This window comes from Cyanistes caeruleus, chromosome 3 (genome assembly GCF_971803275.1).
Source record: "Cyanistes caeruleus chromosome 3, bCyaCae1.hap1.1, whole genome shotgun sequence".
NCBI classification, from domain to species: Eukaryota; Metazoa; Chordata; class Aves; order Passeriformes; family Paridae; genus Cyanistes; species Cyanistes caeruleus.
Window position 1 is genome coordinate 86,102,314 of NC_141703.1, and position 26,463 is coordinate 86,128,776.

Below are 26,463 nucleotides of genomic sequence, written 5' to 3' on the forward strand. Positions count from 1 at the left end.
AATTTGTAATGAAGACACGGATCCTTCATAACTGTCTTCCATAACAGAAAAGATACCTAGAAGAATGCCTACATTATCAGAAACTTTTAATGAACTCTATCCAACGCTCTCTCTTTTCCAATTTTTCCTAAATATATTTAGCCAAGCCTGAATTCTGAAGACTGGAAAGATTTCCCCTCAATTTATTGTTTTGACCTGTCACTGCACTCTAAGGCCTTCCTAGTCAAATGAACTGGAAGCACTGATTTTGGAAACAAATGCATCCTTCTTAAAGGAAGGAATTTAGCTGTGGTATTTTTGGGAAAAAAACTGCAAGAAAACTGTCTCTAAAGTTTGCAGATATAATATCAATTCTGATCAACTGAGAGAGTCTGTGGTTTTATGGGGGTTTTTTAATATGTGAGAGGAAAAACTTTTACTTGGACGTATAGTATAAAACAGTTTCAAGTGTCATCATGAGTACAGTGTTTTCCTACACGAACATCTTCAAAAAGAAGATCCCCTAAAAGTAATTCTAGACGAAAAGCTATAACCCAAAATTTCTTCATTTTGCAATTCATTAACATAAAACCATACATAAACCAAAAGTAGAGAAGGAAGAATTCCATTTTTCCTGCACCTCTGTAAGCAAGCTCACTGAGCTTGTCTCCTCTTTCTGGTTTTAGAGGGTTAAAACTACACTGCAGTAGCTGTACACATGCTCCATGCTCATAATGTAGTGAAAATACAGATATAACACCACAGTATTATTTTGCATGTGATCTGGATGCAGAAGCTTCCACCTAGTCACAAAAACATGTTAACTAATTAAAATACTTAATATGCTCCCTAATTAATATACTCCATACAATCTATAACTTTCTTCTTGAAAGAAAATGTTCCTCATTATTACACAGTCCTTCCAACCAGTCCACTCAAATAAAAACATCATGCAGTGATAGTACTGTACTCACAGACACCCCACTGTCAGCTTGTTTTGACCTTTGAAGGCAACATTTAAGAGATCAGCCAATTTACCACTAATCTCTAGACTGTAAGGGTAATTCTGTGCCTGCCAATCCCTACAAGCTGGTAAGTATCTTTATAAATATTTCATCTACACTACAAGTTCTAAAGCTCTCTTTTCTTTTCTGAAATAATCACCCGTCCAATTTACAAAGAAATAAAAATCATTAAGGGGCTATAGTTCTCCTCACAAACAAGCCAATGGCAGAGAAGAGAAACAACCACTTCAGGTATGATAAATCTCCTTAATTCATTTATCTCTTCCACAGATTATTTGAAGAATTGCCTTTAAATATTTGCAGATTACATTTTTCTTCAAGTTCCTCCATTTTACAGCAACACCGTCACCGAATTTCATTACCAAATGCCACTCTTGACCTGTTCTTAGTTACTAAATTGCAATTTACATTCATTCCTAGACTCTAAGAACTTTAAAAGATTAAAAACTCTGAAAGAAAAAGGTTTAACAGCACACTATGAACCTTGGAAGACCTAAGCAAGAAAGGGGAAGAAATTAGCACCTCTTTATAAATTCGTGTTGGAGAAAGCACTCACATAAGGTTGTGGTTCTAAGACAATTTTGACTTAAATCCTGTTGCTGCCAACAGATTTACTCTCCAGCGCCACGCAATCCTACAGTGGCATGGAGCACCACCCACTCCCCATCACTCATACACAGACCCACTGATGAGTTGGTAAACTTCCTACACCAGCAGGAAACTCTTCTGTTCTTTTGTAGAATTCAATTTCTGCAGGTGTTGCAAGCTGAACAAGCTCACTGCAGGATCCAGGTGTCAATTGCAACAGAGAAACCTGGATTACAGCGAGGATCTGAACAGTTTAAATTGTCAAGAAAGTGCTGTTTTGAGACTAGAATTCTCTATAGTGAGGTAGGTATTCTTCTTTCTGGACTTACTACTCAATGGTCACTATGCTAGCCCAGCCTCCAACTCTGTAAAAACAAACCACACTGATTTCTGTTTCTCCAACTCCTGTCCTCCTGACCTATGCAGGCAATACATTCTCCAGTGGCTTCCACTCTCTCAGGTTAAGAAAAATTTGCATCAAAACCGCTACAAAGGCCGAGCTGTCAGAATTGTCTGAGCAGTAAGACATGCAGTTTACATGTACAGTATCCTCAAAGCATCCACAAAGGGCATGCAGTTTCAGAATCCTGCCTCACTTTAGGCCCAAGAATGTAAGGAGGAGTGCACAAAGAACCATTTCAGTCTTAGGCCACAATGATCCTGGGAAGACTGACAGAAAAACAAAAGGAAGCAGAATATGAACATGCACATCTCAAAAATCTCCAGTCAATACCAAGTTCTTTCTACCTTTCTACCTGCACTTACACCACGACCTCAACTCATGTCTCTTCAATTAGCAGCTGGATAGTTTGCATGCCTGAGGTACTGTGTTGAATGGATAAAGGCTCCTTTAGAAGGACAGGTTGTGAATGTAAGAAGGGTTTGTGCCCCACACAAAGGAGCAGGTCACGTGCATGCAGCTCTGCTCTGAAGTGCACAGAGAGCCCAGCAACTGATACAGCATGCTAACACCTTGAGACCATAAATCTAACCACCCACTCTATGAGGGTGGTCTAACTTTGTGACAGACTGCCCTGAAAGGCTGTGGAAGCTTCATCCTTGGAGATATTCAAAACCTGACTTCACACACCACAAGCAACCTAAACTTACTTCAGAGCTGGCTCCAGCTTTCAAGTTGGCTGCTGTGACTAGAAGGTTGGTCCAGATGGCTTCTAAATGCCCCTTTCAAACTCAGTTATCCCTGTGATTCTCTGGGGCCTTCCTCTGCAGTATGCCTCTTAAGTTACTTATTGTTATGCCCAGCCGTAACAGTAGGATACTTGTTCCACAATGCCCTGCTTCACATCTCAAACTAGATCTGTGGGTTCACTGGGCAACATCCTGTCCTCCTTTCACATTATCAAGATCATTTAACAAATTCCTACAGTCATTAAAAAATTAAAGATCAAGCTCTTCCTGCTGGAAGTGGAAAGTGCTTTTATAGGTTTGACAGCTGCAGGGCAGAGACAGGACCCAAGGCCTGATTTTCTGACCACAAGAAAACCTGGGAAGAGATCAAAGAAGAAATTTAATATATGGTAAAGGCAAATCCTGTGTGGAAAGCAAAGTAACAAAGTGGGGAAAGAAGTTGTTAGCTTTTATTGTTAAGCTCTAAAGAAACAACTGAAAATGGACCTCGCACACCATCATTTCACTTTTCTGGTGGAAGCAGTCAATCAACAACATAGGCCTTCATAGAAAGATGCAGGTGCAGAAAATGATCAAGGACACAAAGGGTAGTCCCCTTTAGGTCCTGACTTGAGTTTGAATCTAGTTTTGTGGAACAAAAACTACTGAAAATCTTAAAAGGATTTTTAAGATATACTTACTAAAGCTCTGTCTCACTGGGAATAAGCAGAGATGGACTGCACTCCAGACAAAAGAGAGTTAAACGTTTACTTTGAGTCTACAGGATATTCCCAAATGTTGTCTGAGTCAGGGGAACAAGGACACATAGTAACACTAGCAAGAGAACCTGGAATGGACTCTCCTGTTATTAACAACAACCTTCATTGAAGAAAAAGGCATCACATAGGAAAGAAAGCTGCCCCACAGCACAGAGAGGCAAGATTTGCATGGCTCTGCTTTCTAGAACAGTGTGGCTGATGCAGGGAACCTGAAGCTCACAAAAAATAATTTCATGATCATAACAACCAGCTGCCTCTGCCATGGCAGGCTCAGCCAGGCTCACTAGTGCTCCCTTCCTACTTCATATTAAGAAAAATCTCAACTCAAAGAAGGGCATCCTGCCTGACCACAGAACTAAGAATGTAGCTCACCCTGTGAGTCTGTTCCTCATCCAGGAACAGAAGGCCCAACACTTTATGTTGATATCCAAAAGTAATATATTACTTTTTTATATATATGAAGATATCCTTAACCATGAAAATCAGCCTGTAAGGCACCTCATAAAATATGAAATATAAACACTGAAAGCAGTGCTGCCAAAAGAACGCAAACTGAATTCCAAGAATGGAATAAGCCGATTTCCAAAGTAGCTGAGTACAATAACAATGGGGACATGCCAATTTACATATTCATGAAACAAGTATGAGGGAGAACAAGGTACAAGTAACACCCCACCCTCAGCTACTTAGGTAAAATTCCTCAGTCTCACTGACAGAATACATATTATCTTCAATGTAATTTTATCCATGGACATTCAAAGAAAAGAGTATTAGGTCACCCAAGTAATTAGTTATCATTCCAGCACTCCTGGTTTCCCCTACATCTATGCTTTTCAAAACCTGGATAGTAAACAGTGTTGATGCATCCAGCACAGTCCCTATGTGCACATACTTTATTTACAGAGAATGTGGACATTCAATATTACATTCAAAAGCTACATTAAGAGAAAACTATTGCAGCCACAAAGTCAAGCACATAAAGGTTAGAAAAGGCCACAACTAAGGATGTCCATAGCACTGATCTAGTACCCCACACACATACTGTCTTCAATTACACAAACAAACATTCTTTTTCTCCATAGCAGATACCTAATGTGCACAGAAGGTACAGCACCCATTTAACAAGCAGCGACTGAGGACTGTATTTTACAATGTATTTTACATTGTTTAGTGTAATCCATGGACTGGTATACTGAATTCCTTGCTTAAAACACACCACTATTAATTTCTTTTTGAGTTTCATGTATTGTGCTTATCACAGTAATATCTGAGTCCTTCACAACCATAATTAACTTTGTTAACACCACCAGTGCGTTCACCATCAGTGAATATTCTATTGATCTCCCATATGGGAGAGGGAAACTCAGAGATAAGTGTTGACAAAGGAATTCTAGATGCCACATTTGGGAGACCATGATTTCTCAGTTGTTCATGCTGTTCTGATTTACTTCATTTGTGGATCTAAGTATTCAGCTCTTTCACAAAGCTGATCCTACCATCCAAAGTCTGGGCACTCAGAAAATGTAAAAACATGCAATTAAAGGCAATTTCTGAGCAGCTCAATTTAAATCACCAGACTAACATTTTTCTTCCAGCAATGCTCTGCTTCAATTGTCACAAATTTTTGCAATCACAAAAAAGGCATCCTACAAATTGTCCTCTCCACCATACTGCAACTTACATTTGCAGAGCAGAACACCATGTACTTTAAGGAGGCTGACAAAAGAGTAGCAAGTAATTAAGTAATTTAAAATGTGGTAGCTGAAAACAAATACACAACAAAGACGACAAAATTCCAAATCAAATTTTGCCAGTTTCTAAGTTTTGGTCATTTTCTGCTGCTAGTCATAATAGAATTTTATCTTCATACTTGCAGATAATCAAAAGCAAACTTCATCCTTTGGCACCTAAGTAACACCTGACATGGTGGAATAGCACATGAGGGTGAGACCAGCTTGCTTTGCCCCAAATTCTCACTCCCCACTCACCCCTGCATAGCATAGCACCCCCAGACATTCCAGCTGATTTTCAAACCACTGATTTCTCCTACTATCATGTAGTTTCTTTGCCTGCAATTTTGAATACTACTGTAATCTGTCACTTGCCTGCCTCGCCTTCAAACTTGTTTCCCGTTGGAGTCTCCTTGTTCAGTTTGCAAATTCCAACACAAAACCTGTGCTCCCACCAGCTGCAATCTCCAATTTCCTTCATGAGGAAAGCAACTCCTTACTTATCAAGCAAGAGTTTCTCTGCAATCACTTCCTGTTACCGTTTCTTGTTCCAGCATGTTGGCAAAGTACACTTCACACCAGATTTTTCTTCACTGGCACCTCAGTCCCCAATGCCAAACCAATTTCAATCATCTTGTCCCCACTGTTTTTGAGTGGACCATTCATTGTGTCAGAGAGAAGAGGTATAATCAATACGAAAGAAGATCTCTACTTTAAATTGTGTGCTCAGACCAAACTGTATCTCCCATCCCACAGCAGACAGAATGCCACAACACCAGACGTCCTTTCTTTTGCATAATACACAGCTATGATCCAAATGTTTTAGCTGTGAAGCTTAAACAAGTCTCTAAAATACTTAATAGATTGGTCTTTTTTTAATTGTAATAATTCAGGACAAATTTATGTCTACTTTAACTAGCAAAAGCCACTTCAGTCAAATTGAGTTCCCATTCCAAGCTAGTCCTTCCCAAAATATCCTTACAGATTTGGGGAAAAACATTCTTTTTTCCTTGAAGTGCCCTCCTTCCACTGCATGACTTGGCAAAAAATTCACAAACTCCCTCAAAGAGACATTTAAGACTTAAGAGTCAGATGCATATTAATAAGGACAAATTCTAAGCAATAAAAATCAGATGCAAAGGTTTAGCCCACTGTAATGTTAAGACGGGTGATGTGAGACCCATCTGCAATGTCAAAAAAAACCCTCATTCAATGTTTTGTCAGATATAAATACTTCACTTAAAACAGAATCAGTACTAAAACTCAAGATTTCCTTGCCCAATCTAAGCAAAGTAGCAATTTTGTACCAGTGTCACCTGTCTGGCCAACAGATGAAACCACATTTTTATTTTGTTTCATACATAAGACAGAAAGTAAACAATATGCTCTTCTACTGGAAAGCAAGGAAGAAGGCATTATAAATTAGGACACATCATCTATTTACCATCCTGAATGTCTCAAATTATACTTTTAAATAAATCCTGACTTCACCAGAAAGTAAGCATAATGTCAGGACATCAGCAGTTTCAGCAGTTAGGTCAACCATTCAGATGTCAAAGCAAGTAACTTTTATTGGGGGTGGGGAAACCAAAAGAATCTATTGAATGTGCATAACAAGAAACTTGGAAGCAGCAGCTTGACTTTTCACACTAGGTTCACAAAGCAATTCTGGCACTTTTCACAGTAAACCAAATTGGTGGTGAGGATACCCCTTTTACCTCATCACTCAAGGACAGTTACTTGGATATGGGACCCAAACACTGACAAAGTCATCACACCAGAGTCTTCCTAAGCTGGTCTCTCTCTGTATCACATCACTCTGTGTTACATAAAGCCTACATCTAGCACATCAAAGATGAAAATATTCCATCTCTAAGGTCAGGGCATGAACGTGGGAAGAATTACACTTGTACTTACTACTTCAAGCAAAGACAGATGCTAAACAAGTCTAACACCGATGCAAATGCCACAAACTTCAGATTCTATATACTCACAGCTCTTTTCTCCATGTGATGGATCAGTAAACTCCTGGAAAGGCTCAGAAGAGATAAGCAAATGTGATGTGCCTGTGAAGCTCTGGGAAAATATGGGAAGTGACTGACCACAGCTGTGGCTAGGAAAGTTGACCTAATCATATGATGACTAGAGGAGTGGAACACCCCATCCATAAGGAAAGGCTGAGAGAATTGGGAATGTTCAACCCAGAGAAGACTTTTAGGCGACCTAATTGCAGCCTTCTAGTACCTGAGACTACAAGAAAGATGGTGAGTATTTATAAGGCAAGTAGTGACAGGACAAGGGAGAATGGCTTTTAACTGAAAGAGGATAGGTTTACTTTAGATAGTAGGAGGAAATTCTTGACTATGAGGTGCTGAAGCACTGGCACAGGTTGCCCAGAGAATTTGTGGCTGCCCCATCCTTGGAAGTGTTTAAGGCCAGGTTGGACAGGGCTTTGAGCAGCCTGGTCTAACAGAAGGTATCCCTGACCATGGCAGGGAAGGTGAAACAAGATTATCTTTAAGGTCCCTTCCAACTCAAACCATTATATGACAAAAGAGACCAAAAAGTGGCTTTTAAGATAAAGGTTTGTAACAGTTAGGAGATTGACTCTCAGCTGAGTGAATCAATTGCATGTGTAAACGTTTGTCCAGGAGGGCAGCAAATGCCTGAATGTCCTCCCAAGGTAACTAAACCAGCATGTGGGGAGTGTATCCAGGGCTCCGCCCAACCTAGAGGATAAAATCAGAATGATTAGCCGAAAGACTTTTGAAGAGAGCAAAGGGATTGAGTTGACTTAAACCTCTTTATGCTTTCCCAGGGACTAGGAATGCCCAGTGTTGTGATGTTAAGCATATCAAAGGGACTTGTAATGAGAATCACCTTCGTATTGTGCTCCAACAGCTCTGTCTATACTCTATTTCTAAATTGCTTGTCAAACAATTCATAGCTGTGTATTTTTAACAGCTAAAGAGAACGCTTAAATAGCTTTTTACAGAAGACTTCTTGTGTCCTTGAAAAAACTTAAATTAAAAGGAAACCATCTCCGTCAAAGCTCCCTAGCATTGTACCAACACAAGACAACTGACACAACACCTAGAGGATACTTTCAAATCAAGTTCTTAGAACTCAAGGGAAATATTTATTGATCTTCTGACTGCTGTGTTTCCCTACAAGATCTAATTATTCTTTAGACAGAAACTGCCTTGATAGCATGGATTTTGAGCATATTATTTCATGGGTGTTACATTACAACTATTATGGTGAACAGAATCTTTTACCCTAATAACTGTGTCAGTGCAGTCCAACCTCCTTCTCAACTAAAAAATCAAGAGCATTGGCATACCTAGTCTTTTTACTTCACACCTTGACAAAATGGATCAAATCACTACTGTGTCTCTTCCAATATCTGTTCTTCCATGCTTTACTCACAGATGTGTCAAGATGAGTAACAAGCACAGCAAGACAGACCCCAGCTCAATACCTGCCCTATATTGAAGTACAGAGCAAGAAAACCTTTCTGTATAATAAGAAAGGTTCCCTACAAGTTAACACCATTAATTAGTGTAATTGGAGCAGGGGTTCTCTGACCACCTAAGCAGAATACCTCTGCTGTCAGGTATTCTGCTCCAGTTGTCAGAACATATGTAACACATTCTGCTTCAACTTGCTTAACTTTTGACAAATAAAAAAGTATTTTATCAGTTTTAATCCTAAAATGGACTAGACCTTTTAAGAGATGGAAATCACGTAAGCTCTACCATTCAAAGAGCAAACGTTATAAGGACATCATTACAGATTTTTGTGACATTGTAAATGTTAATTATTTACTATATAAGGAAATACAAAATAATTGACTGTTTCAGTAGTGACATTCTTTTTGTTGCTCTGCTCTTTGTTCCACTCTTTCTATGTAGTAAAGGGTAGATATAAAAGGAAACTGTAATTCTTAAAACCAGTATTTCACCACAATTTACGTGAAATAAGCGTTTATAAAAGCAAGAAAGTGTGATTTGTCCATATCTGGTATTCCCAGAAGTCCATATCAATCTAAACACAGGTCTGCACACTGGAAGATCATCTCAATACTGGTCAAAGTTCAGCAGTACCAGTCTCTCCCATATTCACAATCACTGAGAATCAACTGCCCATCATTCACAAATGGACAACCACCAGACTTGAGAAAATGTGGACAAAGTCAAAGCTACTGTCACTGCTTAAATACCAGGTGATATACTGATACTTCTCTGATGACAAATCTGGGAAAGCAAGCACAGCCGTCAGTTCCATAAGATTAAGTTTTTCACATCAATACTTGTGCTATCTTCTAATCTCTCCCACTCCAACACACAGTTTGCCCTTCTGATTTGAGTGCTGAAGAACTATTTGTGCAGCCATGCTCTTCCCTGACTCGGAGGACTGATGAAGTCTAAAAAAAACACCTGCCACCAAGAACAGACTGGTTTGAAACTACATCAGTATGCAGACCCAGTTCACAACACAACTGCTCAGACAAATGTGCCAGCAAAACTTGCTTAGGTGACACAGCACTGGAACACGGACTGTTGGAAAAGTGACACAGAAACCCCCAGCCAGTTAAAGATTGTCTTGTGAAATGTTAGGCTAATTTTCATTTCTTGACTAGGATGTGTGGAAACACTTCTTTCATCTTGCTTTTGTCCCTTTTTACATTGTTTATCATCCAGATGGCCACTCCTGAGAATTCTTACAACAATTAAAAATCTGGCAATGCTTTCTGGCATTTTCAGATATGATGACATGCACGTATGTTCAAGATGATGTGCCCTACAAGTCTGATTTTCCTGGCTGGCTGTTCTAGAACACATGCAAATGAAAAACTTCAGACCTTAACACAGCCCTCTGAAATTAACATAATAAAGTATTTCCATGCAGAAACATTCCTACCCCTCCACCTTGACAAGGCTGCTTTGGACTGAGCTCATATCTACCACTGGTGACATACTGAAGTAACAGAACAATTTTGAGAAGTTCAAATTCACTGTTAGCCTTTGTTATTTTAGCATCAGTTTAAAATGACAATCATTCACATAAGAATAGAAATCCCTGACAGAAAGGAAGAAAACTGCAAGAACACCCAGGATGGTTACAGAGTACAAATCCTTTCTTTCTATATGTATTGTAAGAAAGTTGTCTTTGGTGTCATAGTTCTGAAGAAAACCGAACCAATTCTTCTTAACATACGTGGCAGCTGTTGAAAGGCACTATTATTAATATATGATAATAAATGTTAAGTCTTTTCTATTAGAGATGTGTTTGTCTTGGGTATCTAATACTGGGGTCTCACATACTAAATTAACCCACCTCTAAATACAGCTACTATTCCAAAATCTCCTCTACATAGTCCACAACTGCCTAACAGTAATGCTTATGGCTTTAACAGCAATCAGACTGGAATTGATCAATTTCCACAGTGAAACAACATCAGAAACAATTTCAAATTATTCTGAGCCCAACACTTTCCACAGCACAAAATCCACATCTAACCACCTTCCAGTCCTTTGCACACAATGCAGTTCCTTCTCCCACTCTCACTTGAGTCACAAACCAATTTCCCAACTCTGCAGCTGAAGTAAGGGCTGCTCTGGCTGTAGTTAACAGCAGGAAACAGGCCAACTCTGCAGTGCTCAAAAAGGCACCTTGCCAAGGCTGCTTACCTCTGTTCCATCACTCCCAAATCAATTGCTCCATGTTGCAGGAAAAGCTCTTACATTAAAGTGCCCTGTTGGACTAACATGTGCCAGGGGACTACTGAAACAGCCAGAAGGAAGAGGAGGTGACTATGTTCCCTATTGTATGAAAGAAGACAGTCTTTATGTGACTTACAAAAATATTAAGAGTTTTGATACTTTGATATGGAAACCATTTTATATATGTAAAAGCTCTCTCTTACCATGGATCTAGCTGATTCAAAGTGTTTTTCTTACCACTATATAAAAACACAGCAATTTTTTATCCATCCTTACTTTTTTTTCTCGCAGCTTTCTATACTTTACAGAAATCTTTCAACTATGCCAATTCTTCCAATGTTTATTTCAAATTATGTCTAATCCCGTGTGAGAAAAAAAAATCAAAGATCACAACTACTCATTACTACTCAAATTAAACTACTATTGAACTACTCATTACTGTTCAAATTAAATAAGAAATGAAGGACACATCATATGAAACAAAACCACATCGTTCAAGATGAGAGACTTAAACAAGACACTGCCTTCTAATGCGAAGTTCAGGCCCACACTGGAAACCCAGATGCCTAAAACAGCATACCAACCAAATTAAAAGAATCTATCTTCTAAGTACTTCCTCTGCAGAAAAAATAAAGGTAAGACATCTGTTTCCGGATGCTACCCACCTGACTTAAGAAAAGCCAGCTGACTGTGCACAATTACAGTTTTAGAATACATGACTATTATGCCCTTTTTATTCCTCACCTAAGCTGACCACACATTCCCAAAGGAAAAGCCAAGAAAGTCTTAGGAAAAGTTAATACTTTGTTTTATACTTCAGTCTCTCAAGCTTCAACAGTTCAACGTTCAACGTTCAACGTTCATGAAAGCAACTTTCCTTAAAACTATTTTCCTTCACAGGACAGTATCAGAAAATATGGAATTTCCAAAAAACCTACAATAAAGGTATTGGTAAATTACTGACTCAGTGAATTCTATTTTCTTCTGTTCTGGTAGCAAAAAAAAATTTAATGAAAATATTATTTTAATGAGGGAAGGATCCAAATTTTCCTAACATTTTCTTACCAAGGAATAGTTATTGAACTGTTTTGCCCTACAGGTAAGGCATGCAGTCTGTGGGGAAAGCTACTACTCAATCCTAGACATAGGGAAGAAAGAATATTCAGAATGAGGAGACAACCCATGGGTATATTTTGTCTCTTGTCCACAAAGTCCCTCCTATAGGATGGGATTTTCCTACCAGCTTCTTCCACCTCCACCTCATCCCACAGTACACACTCCTGCTCACAAGCTTTAATTTGTTAAAATACAATTTTTAAATTGTTTAATTTGTTGTTGAGGCAAATTCCTCAAGCCTGTTACGTCGCTGCATTAGCAAACTTAGACATATAGTTTAAAAGTACACATTTTGACAGAACTCACTGCTAAGACTTCAGATAAATGTTTAAAAAGTGTCCTGCAGAGTTTTATTACATTACTTGCTATGTATTTCAAATGAATATAGGAATTGCCAAACTAGATAGAAAACTAGACATTCCAATTTGTAATCCTTACAGCACTAAATACCAGATGCCATGCACAAACAAAATAATCCTAAAGCTGACACTATCAGACATCCCAACCACAAGAAAATTCCTGTTCTGAATATTTCTGGAGGTATAGCTAAATCACATAAATACAAGCCATTCCTTGAAAGAACAATCCCATTCTTCCTCACCTGTGTACCAGAGCTAGGAATTGTGTGACCACAAAAAGGCTTGGTAAAGCAATCTATTCCAACAGAAAACTGTTAATTATTTGGTGGAGTTAGTCTTCCATTGGATTGGCCAACCCAACTCACACAAATGCCAGATTCTGCAAAGCAGCAGACAATTTGGTAAACATTTTTTTTTTTTTTTTAATTAGCTGAGGTACATCATGAAAGCAAGTCAATAGAGACATGAAGTCCTTTACAAGGCAAGCAGCAACAGCAATGCTGGAAAGGGACAGGCTGCTCCCTTCAGCAGTAGATTGTCCTAGACTGGTTTAGGCTCAAGAATTTAACTCTTAAGAAACTTAGGCTGCAGCTACACAGCACAAGTTTAAATCAAAACAGCTCAGTTATCACCCTCCATATTTTTCCACACAGGCACTCTTGCCCATGCCTGTGCTACAATGTTGTGTGTGTCTGATTCAGTAACCACCTCAGCAGGTTCAGCCCACCATAGGAGCAGAAAAAATTAATTTACACAGCTCTACTTCTCCACTTATTTTTTCTCAGCTTTTACCTTGGAAATCTACACAGAACTACTGCCACTGTGGAAAAAAAAAAGGAGTGCATGGCTTGGGTAAGCAGACACCTATTCAAGTAAGGCATAAACCATAGTTCATTTCAAAAACTACTTGTTGAACTTATTTCCGAAACTGTTTAAGCATAAAACAGTTTAAGAATTCCCTTCTAGACTAAAAAAGAAACACTTTAATTCTACATCTTTTAACTTGCATTTACAATCACTTCTGGATTCATGCTGTGTTGAGGTATCTAATGTGCATCTTGAGCTGCATGCAGGTTCATCATGTGGTCAGTCATACTGGGACTGCGTGGGGTGCTTGGCATTTTGGGTCATCCTGAGTTTCGGCTGTGAAAGAAAAGGAACCAGCAAGGATTGCTGGGCTTACACTGTTTGTTTGCCTTGGGAATCCAGCCACACTTCCCATCCAGCCCTGCAGTATAGCAGAGATCTGCCCCAAGGAGTGACTGCTGCTGAGTCCACCGAGTGGACCTCACCTCCTCCCCCTCTCCCTTTGGCCATGTCAAATGTTAGCATTTCTGACAGACACAAATTTTGTAAATCTCAGCCTCACAAAATCTTTATGCATCTGTCCTTGGGCAGCAATACCTGCATCACTGTGCTCTACTGCAAGGTATAAGCCATGTGGTTTCTGGAAGAGACAGTTTTCACATGTATGTATCCCACAGATCTGCTCAATTTTCCTAAAGTTAGAAGTGTCTTTTCCACTCTACCCCTGTGAAGTAAATAATTTTTTAGCTCTTATGCTGAATTTTTGGTCTCTGAAGTCTCCAGCCATGTTCCTGACAGTCAGCAAGTCCACAAGAAGGATTACTGACTCTGTCATCTACAGAAATACCACGGTTTTTAAGTTTTAAATAGCATCCAGCAATATCCAGCTTGACTGTGTAAATTTAACATTATTCTAACCATTTTCTTAAGAAATTGCCTTGGTTTTAATGGACCACTCTAAAAAAAGCTCTAACCTATGTGTGACTATGTGGGGAAAAACCCAACTATTACTTCCTCAAATATCATATATTACCTTCAGAGTTTGAGCCTTGAATTGCCAAGCTTTCAAGACAAATAATGACAGAAAAGGATGCAAAAGCACACATTATTATCCACTGAAGATACATTCTCTTCATCAACTCCTCTATGTCATAGAGAATTTTACTCAACGTGGATCCCTCACACAGTAGATAACAGAAAAGGGTACAGAATGCGCTAACTCCTGGATTTTGTTCCGGGACACCTTTTCCTGGGCCAGCTGAGGTTTTTAAAAAGCTTTTGCATGTGTGCTCCAGCAGAAATCTTTATCAAAGCATGTTCAAAAGCTCTACAAAAAACACAACTGGAAAATTTAAGAGGGAAGATTTTTCACTGCTCTCCAAGAGAAAGAATTGTTTTATACAAGACAATTCCAACCCCTCAGAAAAAAAAAAAAAAAACAACACAATTAGACACACCAGACTACTTATAACAAAATTTCTATCCACAATCTTCCAGCATTTTTATCTCACTCCTTTTCAAATGATGTTGGTTTACATCATATTGAATGAACACTTTGTATGAGAATAATTTCCCTTTTCTTGCATTTTTTCTAGTAATTTTCTTAATTTTTCTTGTTCTTGTACTACACACTCTTCAATATTAGTTTTCCAACTTGTATTACTTTTATCTTTCCCCTTGCAATAGACATAGTGCTAGGAGACATTAGACAGAAAAGAGCAGAAGGGTCCAAAATTTACACTTGCCCTATTTAATTCCCCAAAAAGAGACAGAAGACAGAAATCTTCTGTCAGAAGTAATTTTCTGACAGAAAAAATCACCAAGAAATAAAAACAGTACTGAAATGCTGAAGGACTAATTATTCATCCCAGAGACTGCAGCTACAGTCCAGGATGGCTGTGTTCCCATTACACACTGTCCAAAGGAAAGCACGTTCAGAGCTCAGACTTTCTGACAAGAAGTTACCTTGATCTGAAGACATCCTACAGAATTTCAATCTGTGATAAAAATTGTAAGACTCCTCAGATTAAAAGACAAAATAGGTAAACAGAAGTTTAGAAATACCAGATTAAAAAATACTGTTTTTACCATCCATGAAGTAAAAATTTTATACTTGATTGATTCATGCAAAAATAGGGTATAAATTCTGACCAAAGTTCTTCCCCAGAGTCAGTTTTATGATTCCCTTCCTACATATGATTTCCCAAAGAGGAACAAGGTATACATGGCAGCCTCTTCTTCATGGCTGAGGGTACTTTCATATTTTCTTCCTGAACAGAATTGCCCTAATACAACTTTCAGAAATGTAATTCTTCCCTGAGTCTCCAGCAATACGTTTTTTTGACTGATAAATGGGGAAGACGAATGAAAGAGCCAAGGATTTAAAAAAAAAAAAAAAAAAACACTGCAGTCTCCTTGCTTTAGGAAATCCAAATTTAAAAATGTTGGAACAAAATTGTAAGAGTTACACAGCTTGACATTGGTGGTATTAGTATCTTCCTATCAGATAAGCCTACTATCTACAGAATCCTTTTACTTAACATTTCTAATGCAACTTAACATTTTACGTTTCCTTTTTAATCACCACAAGGAAAAAAAAAAGTTAGTAGGAAAACAGAACAGAAATCTCATCATTTAGATTTAAATACTGTAAATTAGTTTAATTCACTGTAAATTGTAATACCTCAAATTATTTGATGCACATACTTTATCAGCACTGTTCTTTTTTGGAATTCACGTAACTCCACATCTGTACAGCAGTGTGCTTTAGTTACATCACATCATAACCTCTAGTTCCATGACACTTTGTACTGTTCATTGAAAATTCCTTTCAGATTATTTCTGGTGTTTTCTACTTTGGAGCCAGAAAACAACAGAAGAAAAAAGTCCCTCCGAAACTCTAAAGTGTGACCCAGAAAGTTCAAATACTGAAGCAAAAATCAAACTCTGTGATTCCTTATTAATTCAGGGGTCCTGTAGTCCTTATCCTGGACTCACCAGAATGAAACAACCCTCCTCTCTTTTTTGCAGAGGGACAGAAAAAGTGGTTCCAATGCAAATTAGCAAACTGAACAATTATATTTGATTAACATAATAAATTCTAAAAAAATGGTATGATGTACATCTACATGATTTAGATGATGAATGGTAGGTAGTCTGGCATACATGGAATTCATTATTAAATAGTATGCTCCATTTTACAATCTTTTCCCAAGCACCCTTTCAGCACACTCCCAGCCTTAGCTCATTCTCACCAAGATTTCCATCCTCAATGGTCAGCACCACTTCATCCATCACCAAGGCCCGGAAATCCAGCTCCTCTTCACAGCACTTGGCCTTAAGTGCTCTCAGGATCTCCTGCTGAGGGTAATCTTCTCTGATGCGACGGTCTGTTAAGAACCACAGCCTGGGAGCAACTGAACTGCACATCTTGGACTTGTCTTGCAACCTCCAAGGTCTTCTTCCAACAGAACTGCTAGACAGTGGAGAAGATGAGACTCTGTTAGAGTACATAGGCTCTTATCTTCACGATCCCCGCTGTACTAAGTCCCACTTCCTCTGCACAAGTCAGTCCATTTCAACAGACTGCAATTTCCAACCTCCAAGAAGCAAAATAATGTCTACACCTACTCTGCAATCAAAAGTACCAACAACAGAAACAAATCCATTTACATTCTATGGAATGTTAAATGCTAGAAATTAGGTCTTGGTCCTCATCCCAGCTTTCTCCTCAAGAAGTACACAAAGATGCAACTACTGGTACTGACAGTAGCATTCCTCTTTCATTACAGTACTAAAAAGCATACAAAGAAATGAAAAAAATTTGAATGGCCGTGCCTGAAGGCCACAATTTCAACTTCATGATCAGGTTAATTCTTCAACTGAAATAACTCCACCCTTCTCCTAGGTACTGCTAAAATACCTAGTGACAGACTTGATTGTCTCTTTTCACCACATATGGATAAGGGTGACAAACTATGTTAAAAAAGCAGACCAGAAGAACAGAAATTCATTACCACAGAGTCTTCCAAGTAACTACTGTTTTGCTCTCACAAATATTTCACATCTGCTGTGAGATACATTTAGAAATATATTAGGTAGTATCCAGAACACATAATAATGGAAAAACCAATGGAACAAGGAGCACCAACGAAATACAGAACATTAACGCATGTAAAATAAAGCAAAATCAAGGCCAGAATTTCAGTGGTAGCCCTTTCTTGCTTCAAATAATTTTTTTTAAATCAACTTTATACATCAATGAATTCAGGACCAAGAAGATAAAACAGTTCAAATTGAAGAATTTCAGTAGGGTTAGAACTGGTAATAGCGAGGTACTGCTCCTTCTGCTTTGAATACAGAGGATTGGGGCTATTTTTGACTGAATATATTTTCACTGAAATGTTTTAAAAACTGTAAACCAGTCACAGGTACATTAATAGACTACTCCTTTATGCTCAAGAAAGACAAGCATGGTGTAGGGAACATGAATTCTAGAAAAAAACAGAACAGTTTTCTGTGTCACCTTTAAACTATCCTATTAAAATAAAGATGCAAAAATCATCACTTTCACCAATGTAACTGACATGAGTTCCTAGCAGAACTGAACTCTGAGACAGGAAAAGGAGTTTTGCCTGTTAGTCCTAATGACTGCTGCCAGCAGACAATTTAAATTCAAAAATACCTTTAGTATACAATTTTAATCACTTCATATTACAAAGATTTTTAATTTCTGCAGCAGGTCTTGGGACAAAAGTATTGTTTAGTTACAACCATATGAACGAGCTAGACTTTCTTAGCATTAAAAAACTATTTTTTTTCCTACTAGAACAGCTTTTACTTAATAAAAAAAAATTAAAAAAAATTAAGTAGACATTTTTATTTCTGGTACTGAGAACCATAGTAACAACGTGCAAAGACTGTGACTTTTTTTTTTTTTCCCATTGATTTGGTAAATGAGGTTCAGCAATAAAGCCAAAGACTACAGTTCTTCATGCTGTAAGACCGGACAAAGGCAGAAGCTAGGGAAAGACGATCACAGATCCAGACCAGACCTTGAATGCATTCAAGATGTTCAACGTAAAGCAGGAAAAAGAGTGTTTGCTCCCTGCAGAAAAATGGGTGTGGGAGGTTATAAGGAGTATCTTTTGATCTCTCAAAGAACCTCTTTGTTCTTCAAAGCAGCTCGAAGCGAAAAGGGCAAGATGAAGCTTGGGCTAGCAATGGCTGACATCTACCAGGTCCTGCCCCACTTGTGTCTCCCTCAACAATGGATGTCTGGACGCGGCAGTTTACAGGGCACTTCCTGGCACAGCAGCCTGGGCTGTGCAGCGGGACAGAGCGTGTTTGGCAGGCCGAGCGCGGCGGCCCCGGGCACTGCCCCTCAGCGCTGCCATTTGCGGCGGGGCTGGCGAGGCCGGGCAGCGCCCCCTGCCGCCCCTGCCCCCGGCCCGGACAGGCGCATCCCACACAGCAGCGGGAGAACGCCGAGGGCACGCAAAAACACACCGCACACGCTTCCTCAGCGTTAACAAAACAAACAAACAAACATAAATTAGAAACCATCACGTATTTTCTGCCTGCTTGGGGTTTTAGTTTGGGTTTTTGTGGTTTGAGGGTTTTCCCCCCTCAGTATTGGTCTAACGCTGATACAAGAACCAAGTATTTTCTCCCCATTTTTGCTTTCTTTGCCAAACTGCTTCAATTTTTCTCAGACCTCTTCTCTACGTGGCCCCACCTCCACCTCCTTAAAGACACCATCACCTCTCCCTGATTGTCATTTCAACACTTAATTTCTTAAAAATCAGCAAAGGATCGAAGAAGAAAAAAAAAAAAAAAGTATCTCCTTCTCCTTCCTCCATCTTCTGCTTTTGAAAGAAGTTACAACTTTGTCAAGAAGGGCCATCCACATATATCAATGAGGATATTAAACCAGCAGGTGTATAAAAATGCCTCGGGTATGACTATTAATCTCTATCCTAATACTACATCTCATTTGCTCAAAATCTTAATGGTTTTATAAATGTACATACAAAAACTTCCATTTTATCCTAAGAAAGGCAAGTAATAATCTCACATCTGCAAGAAAAGACTGAGAAGCTCACTTTAGAACAAGCCACAAGCCAGCAGCAGAGACCAAAACTAGTAATCCTAACTCTTGGATCCTTCACCTCCAACCCAATACTGCACTTTTTTTCCCTTCCCAAAAGAATTCCTTTTTCACACTAACATTCTGCTCCTAAAAACAGAATATATTCATCCGTTTCAGCCTCACCTTATAATCTATTTGATTGTGTAAGAAATCTCACATAACAAAACTTGCAATTTACCCTATTAACCCAAACATCTTAAAAATCTCTCCCACATTCTCAAGAAAATGGTTTGTAGGAGGAAAGCTGGCCTCACAGTCAGATGCACAAAAGCATTAAGCTCTGAAGTTGGATATTATTGCCAGAATTCTTCCCTGAAAACCAACTCCACCCATTTCAATCTAAAAGACACAGCCTCAGACAATGCTGGGTGTGCAGAGAATACTTCCTAATCCATGAGAGCATCTATTGCAAAGTAACTATGGTATATATAAGGGGAAGAGCAGATGTTTAAATAACTTCAAGATGGCCACTTCAAGCGCACTTTTCACTCAAAGCTACTACAGTCAAAATAAGTACAATCTTTCAATAACTACTTCACAGATGTAGGTAATTCAAAGGCAAAAAATAATCATAAACTTAACTGCATGTAACAGACTGGGAGAGGGGAAAAAGGATGGTATCAAAGTAAAAGGTCTGTGATAAAAATCAAACTGTGTGTCGCATCAGCCAAGCAGACACTGCCACAATTGCTTCAGGAACACAATGCATGGAACAGATTCCTTGCAATTTACAGAGGGAATGAAAGCTCACCTCAGCTCTCAGCTGTGGCACCCTTACACTGCTTAAGCCAGGCTTTACTCCAGCAATCACACAGCAGCTTCCTTCCCTCCCCAGCACATACAAACCTATTTCCTCCCACATTCCTTCAATCTGCAGTACACCTCTAGCAGCTGTTCTAACAAAAGCACTCACTGTGCTCCTTTCTGACTTTACATCATATATGAATATGTTTTATTGAAATAACAGGGAATTCAGCCAATCAGAACAGCTGTCTAGAGAGATCTGGAAATCTTCTCTGAAGACCACTCTTTTTGCCTTCAAGGGGCTGTTCTCTCCACAGAGAAGATTAGAGACCGCCCTCTCCCTCCAGGAATTGGTCTCCATGGCTCATTTACTCATTCTCCTGTCTTCAACACCCAAAAGCAGGAGAAAAATAGACTAGTTTCTTTATCCTTTTCACAATGATGTATTTCTCTTAAGATGAAACAAGAAACCAGATTTATGTATTATTGATAAATGTGAAAGATGAAAGGTATCTAGTATGCAAAAAAAAAAAAGTTCAGTATTCTTTTCATTCAGGATGCAACTACTCAATGCTTTTGTAAATTAAAAAAATCTAGGTTGTGTCTTCCTATGGGAATGATGAATGGAATCCCAGATGTTCATAGCATCAAGGATCAACGTGATTTAGCTATTTCACCTGTGATCTGACGTTGCAGCACACTCCCACTGCCTACAGTGGGATCTGGGAAACAAGTTAGTGGAACAGTTATTACCAGCAGCCCCTCCCAGAATCACCCCGTTTTTAGATCTTGGCTCACACTCTCAGTTACAGCACTGTGCAGGTAACACGAACTCCACAGATTTCAGTGGTTAACAGAGAGGTAAAACCTAACCTTAGTTTTAGCATACCTCTAGGCATGTTTAATCCCTACAGCTGAGACACTGACAATAAAAATCCCAGGGAAATGAGAAGGAACAAGCAAGAGACTGACAGTCACAACCGCCATGGGAAATGGAGAACTAGGAAAAACACCGCTCCAAGCACCCGCCTCACTACGAGTAACATTAACAACACTGTTAATGCTTATCCCTTAATACTCATTCTCAGAGCAGAGCTATTCAAGCTGGAAAAGGTATTTTGACTTCCTTTTCATCATAAATTAGCTTAGGCTTGAAACTGAGTACCCATTTTCAATAAACCAATCATCTCTACCATTACAACAATTTCTAGAATGCCTGGAAGGATGCATTTCAAGACAGTGAAGACCTAAGAATGGTTGGCAGTTGCTTGCAAGTTATCTCCTTCCAGAGACACCTCAAGGCAAATCTGAATTATAAAGTCAATCTTAGAGAGCAGACCAGTTAAACAGCTAACGAACAGTTGTCCAGCACATGACCCATCATGTAATCCATCATACACTGTCATGGAGGTCTCTGTCTCATCTTAATGAGAGCAGTATTTGAAACATCCCAGAAACAGGACTTTCTATGTCATAGGGAGAGCAGGTCCGCAAACAGTTCACAGCTGTTTCGAGCATAATGCACAAGTGATTTTTTTTTCCACACAAAGATACCAGCATGATGATCATCTAAAGAAAATATTAAGGAAATATGTATGGATGATGAATGTATCACATGGTGATAGAGAAAAGAACTGACATCTTTAGAAAAATAAATTCAAGATAAGTCAATTCGCTCCTGACAATGCTGCTTCATGGTGATGCTTAAGGCCAACATCAAGAAAAATTCCTCTTTTACGTACCAGAAACTAGTTTTCCTAAGATTGTCACATAACTGTTTGAGAATCTTTGGAAAGAACACATTTTTAAAAGCTGAAGAATCTGAAAAATTAAAATATTTATTTAAATGCATTTTATATAATATATTAAAAAGCTGCAGCACAATCTGTCCACTGCTGCTGCATTATCATCCACCCTCTACACATGCATCGGAGAATTGAAAGTCTCTGCAGGCAGGTGAACCCCAAACACACCTCTTTGAAAGCACATCACACTATTCACCTCCTTTTCCCTTTGAGAATTGTAGACTGCAACAGCCAAAGGATATGGGAATATATTAATTGTTCCCATTCATTCCCACCCCTGCAGACGGGCAACTGCACTCCCCATGATGGCTTTCATCTCCCTGTCTCCACCTTTGCACTGAGTGATGTTCAAGATGCTAGCAGCAATCCTCCCAGGCACAGCAGCCTCTGAAAGGCGGACATCCACACCCCCATCTTTCCTCCTCTGTGTTCATGCTTGCAAGTAGGAGGCAAGATTCCTCATTCACACACCCCACTTTCCGATTACCACCGAATAATCCATCCTCTTTCCTCCCCGCAACATGAGCCCAATACTGGTCAGCATCAGCCATCCTTCTACTTCAGTCTTGGTATTTTTTCCAACAACAGGCTCTCAGCTTTTTCACGCCCCTCCACTGTCCCTGTGTGCGCACGCACGCCCGTGTGCAAATAAAACACACCATTTCCTCCCACATCAGCTGCTTTTCCACCTGCGCCAGGTTCCCCCGCAGTGTGGTACAATACCCCCTCTCCTCCCCGATCCGCGTGTACACAGCCAGTTTTCCCTCCTCCCTTCCCCCACCCTACAGTCTCTGTGCATGCCTCTCCCAGCGCCTGGAGTGGGGGAAGGGAAACATGCACTGCGTGAATGAATGGGCTGAAGAGACTTACCAGAAATTTGGTGAGGAAGGAGTGGAAGACGAAAAAGACACTAAAGATGGGTGTTTCCTTCAGCGTGCCAAGTGCTGCTTCAGTTCTGGCTCCCTTAAGGAGGTCACGTGTCTTGCTAGGTACCCCTTTTCCTGGATCCTCTACTAACCAAAAAGGCTGGCACAGAAGTCTTCTGGATGCCTCCCTGCACTACACCCCAAAGGAGGGAAGGGTACTACTGAAGCTCCCAGAGCAAGGACCTGTCAGGCACTGTCTATCGGATGCCTCTGGGACCAGGGTATATTTCTCAGGGAGGGAAGGGGGAGTAAATGAATGTTTAAAATAATTCCCAAATTGTTTTCCCCTACGGAGCAGGGAAGGATGGGAAGGAGTAAAAAGAGTACTGGTGAAGAGCTGTAGCTTTCTATGTAAAAGAAACTCAATCCTTGTGTCTCTACTTCCTCAGAACTAAACCCCTAAATGACTGAAGTCACCAACACCTAGGGAGGAAAAAGAAAAAAGAAGAAGCATCCCTATTAGACATAAACATACAAAGGTATGAAATAAACTAAATCCCAAAGGAAGAAAACGGGCTATTCAAAACAGTAAGCAAAGTCAAAAAGAAAATGATGACATTAACATAATTAGGGGAAATGCACAACTCTAAGTATTTTACACAAATATACTATCACAGAAACCAATTTTAAGGGGAAAAAACCCACAAGGCTAAGTAGTTAGTTCTTTTACTTAGGAATGTGTGTTCAATGGATAGATAAATCCATACCTACACGGGAACATATGAGGAAATTAAGTTTCTAAACCTACAAAAACTATTTCTATTTATTTGTGAGCCTTAAAACCTTTAATCCTCTTCCCCAGAATAACCTTTAGGATTCAGATGACACTAGAGGAAAGTACATTTCACTTCAGAAGCGTGTGTTCCTATGCATTAGGAGCCTGTATTCCAATGCATTAGAACCCACTCTGCCATAGAAAATAAACAGCGGTTTATAAACGGTGACAAAAAAAAAAAAAAAAAAGAAAAAAAGAACAAATCAAAATAACATGTCTGGAGGACGCTTGCCTAAATGATGGAATCAATCCAAGATTAACAGTGGCACGCTTGGAAAACGGTGCCCCTGGTAAGATCCCAGGCAGTAAAGTCACCGATGTGCCACCAGCTCTTTTTTAAACACCGGAAAACAAAAGGGGAGAGGAAACCTAGTTGGGAAGATCTTGCTGCCAGACCCAACGCCAGCCACACACACCCCTGGCTCCATCACGTGAAGATCAGCCCCCACAGCCACCGCCGATCCCCACGGACCCGTGCGGGGACGCGGCCGCCGAGCGAGTCCGCGGGGCGGCGGCCCCCACCCCGCGCTGGCAGCGCTACCGACCCGCCCGCCGGAACGCGAGTCCCGGGCCGGGGGCGCGGCCCCCCCGCCCCTCCCGCCCCTCTCCCCTCGCACAGCCTTGCGGCCGCCGCCGCCGCTCCCCCTCCGCCACCCACCTGGGCGCCCCGGCGGGCGCGGCGGGGAGGCGCGGGCAACTCGCCCCGCTCCGCGCGCGGGGGATGCAGCACAATCACCATGGGCGCAGCGCGGCGGGGCGGGACGGCCGTGAGGGGACGGTCCCAACCACCCCCCCGCCCGCCCCCTCCCCGGGCACGGCGGACCCCACCCCCGCGGGCTCGCGCCCGCTCAGCCCGACATCTCACCCGCCCCGGGCACCGCCGAGCCTGAGGGGACCCGCGGGACGCCCACCCCCACCCCCTCCGGCACCGGGCCTGGGAAGAGAGGGCGCGGGGCGACGAAGGCTCCGGGGAGACGCGCCCCTTCCTCCCCGCCGGCGGCGCGGTCCTAGAGGGAAGCGAGCGACGCGACGCTCTGCTCGTCGCCCCCACCACCACCCCGCCTTCCCCCCTGCTCGGTGTCCCTCCTCCCCGCGGCTGAGGCGAGGAGGCCGCGGCTGTTCCCAGCACCGAGCCCCCCGCCCGCCGCCGCCTCCCGCGCTCGCTGCCGCCGCCTCACAGCGAAGTGGCGGCGCTGCCGTAACGGCCGGGCCGGGCCTGGCACGCGCGGGGCGGGCGCGAGGGCGGCGGCGCCGGGATGCCTCAGACCGCACTGAGCCGAACCGGACCGGGCCGAACCGAGCTGCTGCCCGTGAGCGGCGGCACCACCCGCGGGCTGAGACCACTCCTGTCTAAAGGCCTCCCACAAAATGGGTCAGGTTGGAGGGAACCACAGTGGTCCAACCTGCCTGCTCCAGCCGGCCATCCCAGAGCTCGTGGCACAGAATTGCGTCCAAACAGTTCTCAAATATCTCCACAAACTTTCTGTGCAATCTCTTCCAGCACTCAATCACCTGCACAGCAAAGTTCTTCCTCATATTCAGGTGGAACTTCCAGAGCACCAGTTTCTGCCCCTTGCCTCATGTCCTAATTGTCAGCACCATCAAGCAGAGCCTGGCTCCGTCCTCTTGGCATCCCCCCTTTAACTGCTTATAGATACTGCTAAGGTGCCCCTCTCTTCTCGAGGCTGAGTAGGCCCCACTCACTCAGCCTTCCCTTGCAAGAGAGCTGCACTAGTTCTCCAATCATCCTCTTCACCCCCCCGCCCCAGACCTGCTCCAGGAACTTCACATTGCTCCTTACTGAGGAACCCAGACTGCACACTGCACTCCAGATGCAGCCTCACTAAGTCCAAGCAGAGGGGCAGGATCACATCCCACGACCTGCTGACAAAGCTGTTCCTCATGCTCTTCCTCACACCCACTCCTACCCTTCTCCCCTGCCCCAGACGGGGCTTCAGTCCAGCCCCTACTGCCATGGCTGACCCCAGCCCGGGTCCTGCCGTGCTCACCCAGCCACACTTCTCCTGCAGCCACACCTTCCACCCCTGACTGCCCACTCCAGGGTGCAGATGCCAGGCCAGTGCCACAGGTGACCGGCCCCAGTACAGCCCAGGCAGCTGTGCCGTCTGGCAGTGCAGCAAAACATACGCCACTTGTGCTTGTCACTGTTGCTGCTGCTGTTGGTATGTGGTGTGCAAAGCCAGAACCCTCATACTTCATGTGACAGGTAAAGATGTGACACAACCACAGAACCAATTTTGTTGGAAAAGACCTCTGAGATCATCAAGTCCAACTTGTGACCAAAAACCACCATGGCAATAGACCATGGCACTGAGTGCCACAACCAGTCTTTCCCTAAACACTTCTAGGAATAGTGACTCCACCACCTGCCTGGGCAGATCTTTCCAGTACCTAATCACAGTTCCAGGGAAGAAATTCTTCCTAATGTCCAGCCTAAACCTCACAGTTTAAGCCTATGTCCCACAGGCCACTCATCATACAGCATCATGTGCCTGACATACCCAGCTTGCAGCCAGGGCTGCACCATCCCTCACTGCTGTCAGCGATAAGAGAGATGGGGACAACTGACTCGGTGATCAGAATCCGATTTTACTGTGGGCTACATAAGTTTATATATCATTCTAGGAAGGCTACAATGATTGGGTTAAACATCACATAAACATATAAACAAACGTATGCATATTTCAACATTGATTCAATCTTTTCTCTGTTGCCAGGCCTGATTCAATCTTCTTGCCATCTTCAAAGCTCTGTTTGTTCCTGCCAAGGCATCTTGGCTATCAGATCTCTTATGCTAATCAAGT

The 26,463-nt window shown here is 41.5% G+C and overlaps 1 protein-coding gene across 15 annotated transcripts in view; it reads right to left on the bottom strand.

The window, feature by feature from the left end:
- RIMKLB (ribosomal modification protein rimK like family member B) overlaps positions 1-25,568 on the bottom strand; it is a 41,714-nt gene extending 16,146 nt beyond the window's left edge. Inside the window, exons 1-4 of one of the 15 annotated variants that reach the window (XM_086882442.1) lie at positions 24,504-24,676; positions 22,808-23,286; positions 21,875-21,953; positions 16,492-16,712 (exon numbers count right to left, since the gene is read on the bottom strand). In XM_086882442.1, the coding sequence (XP_086738568.1) occupies positions 16,492-16,666 (175 nt within the window). In that variant the 5' untranslated portion in view covers positions 16,667-16,712; positions 21,875-21,953; positions 22,808-23,286; positions 24,504-24,676. Of the gene's footprint in view, positions 1-16,491; positions 16,713-21,874; positions 21,954-22,807; positions 23,287-24,296; positions 24,474-24,503; positions 24,842-25,150 lie in introns of those variants that run through there. The other 14 variants (XM_086882439.1, XM_086882436.1, XM_086882440.1 and 11 more) reach the window with 14 other exon arrangements.
- Between the last annotated feature and the right edge of the window lie 895 nt (positions 25,569-26,463).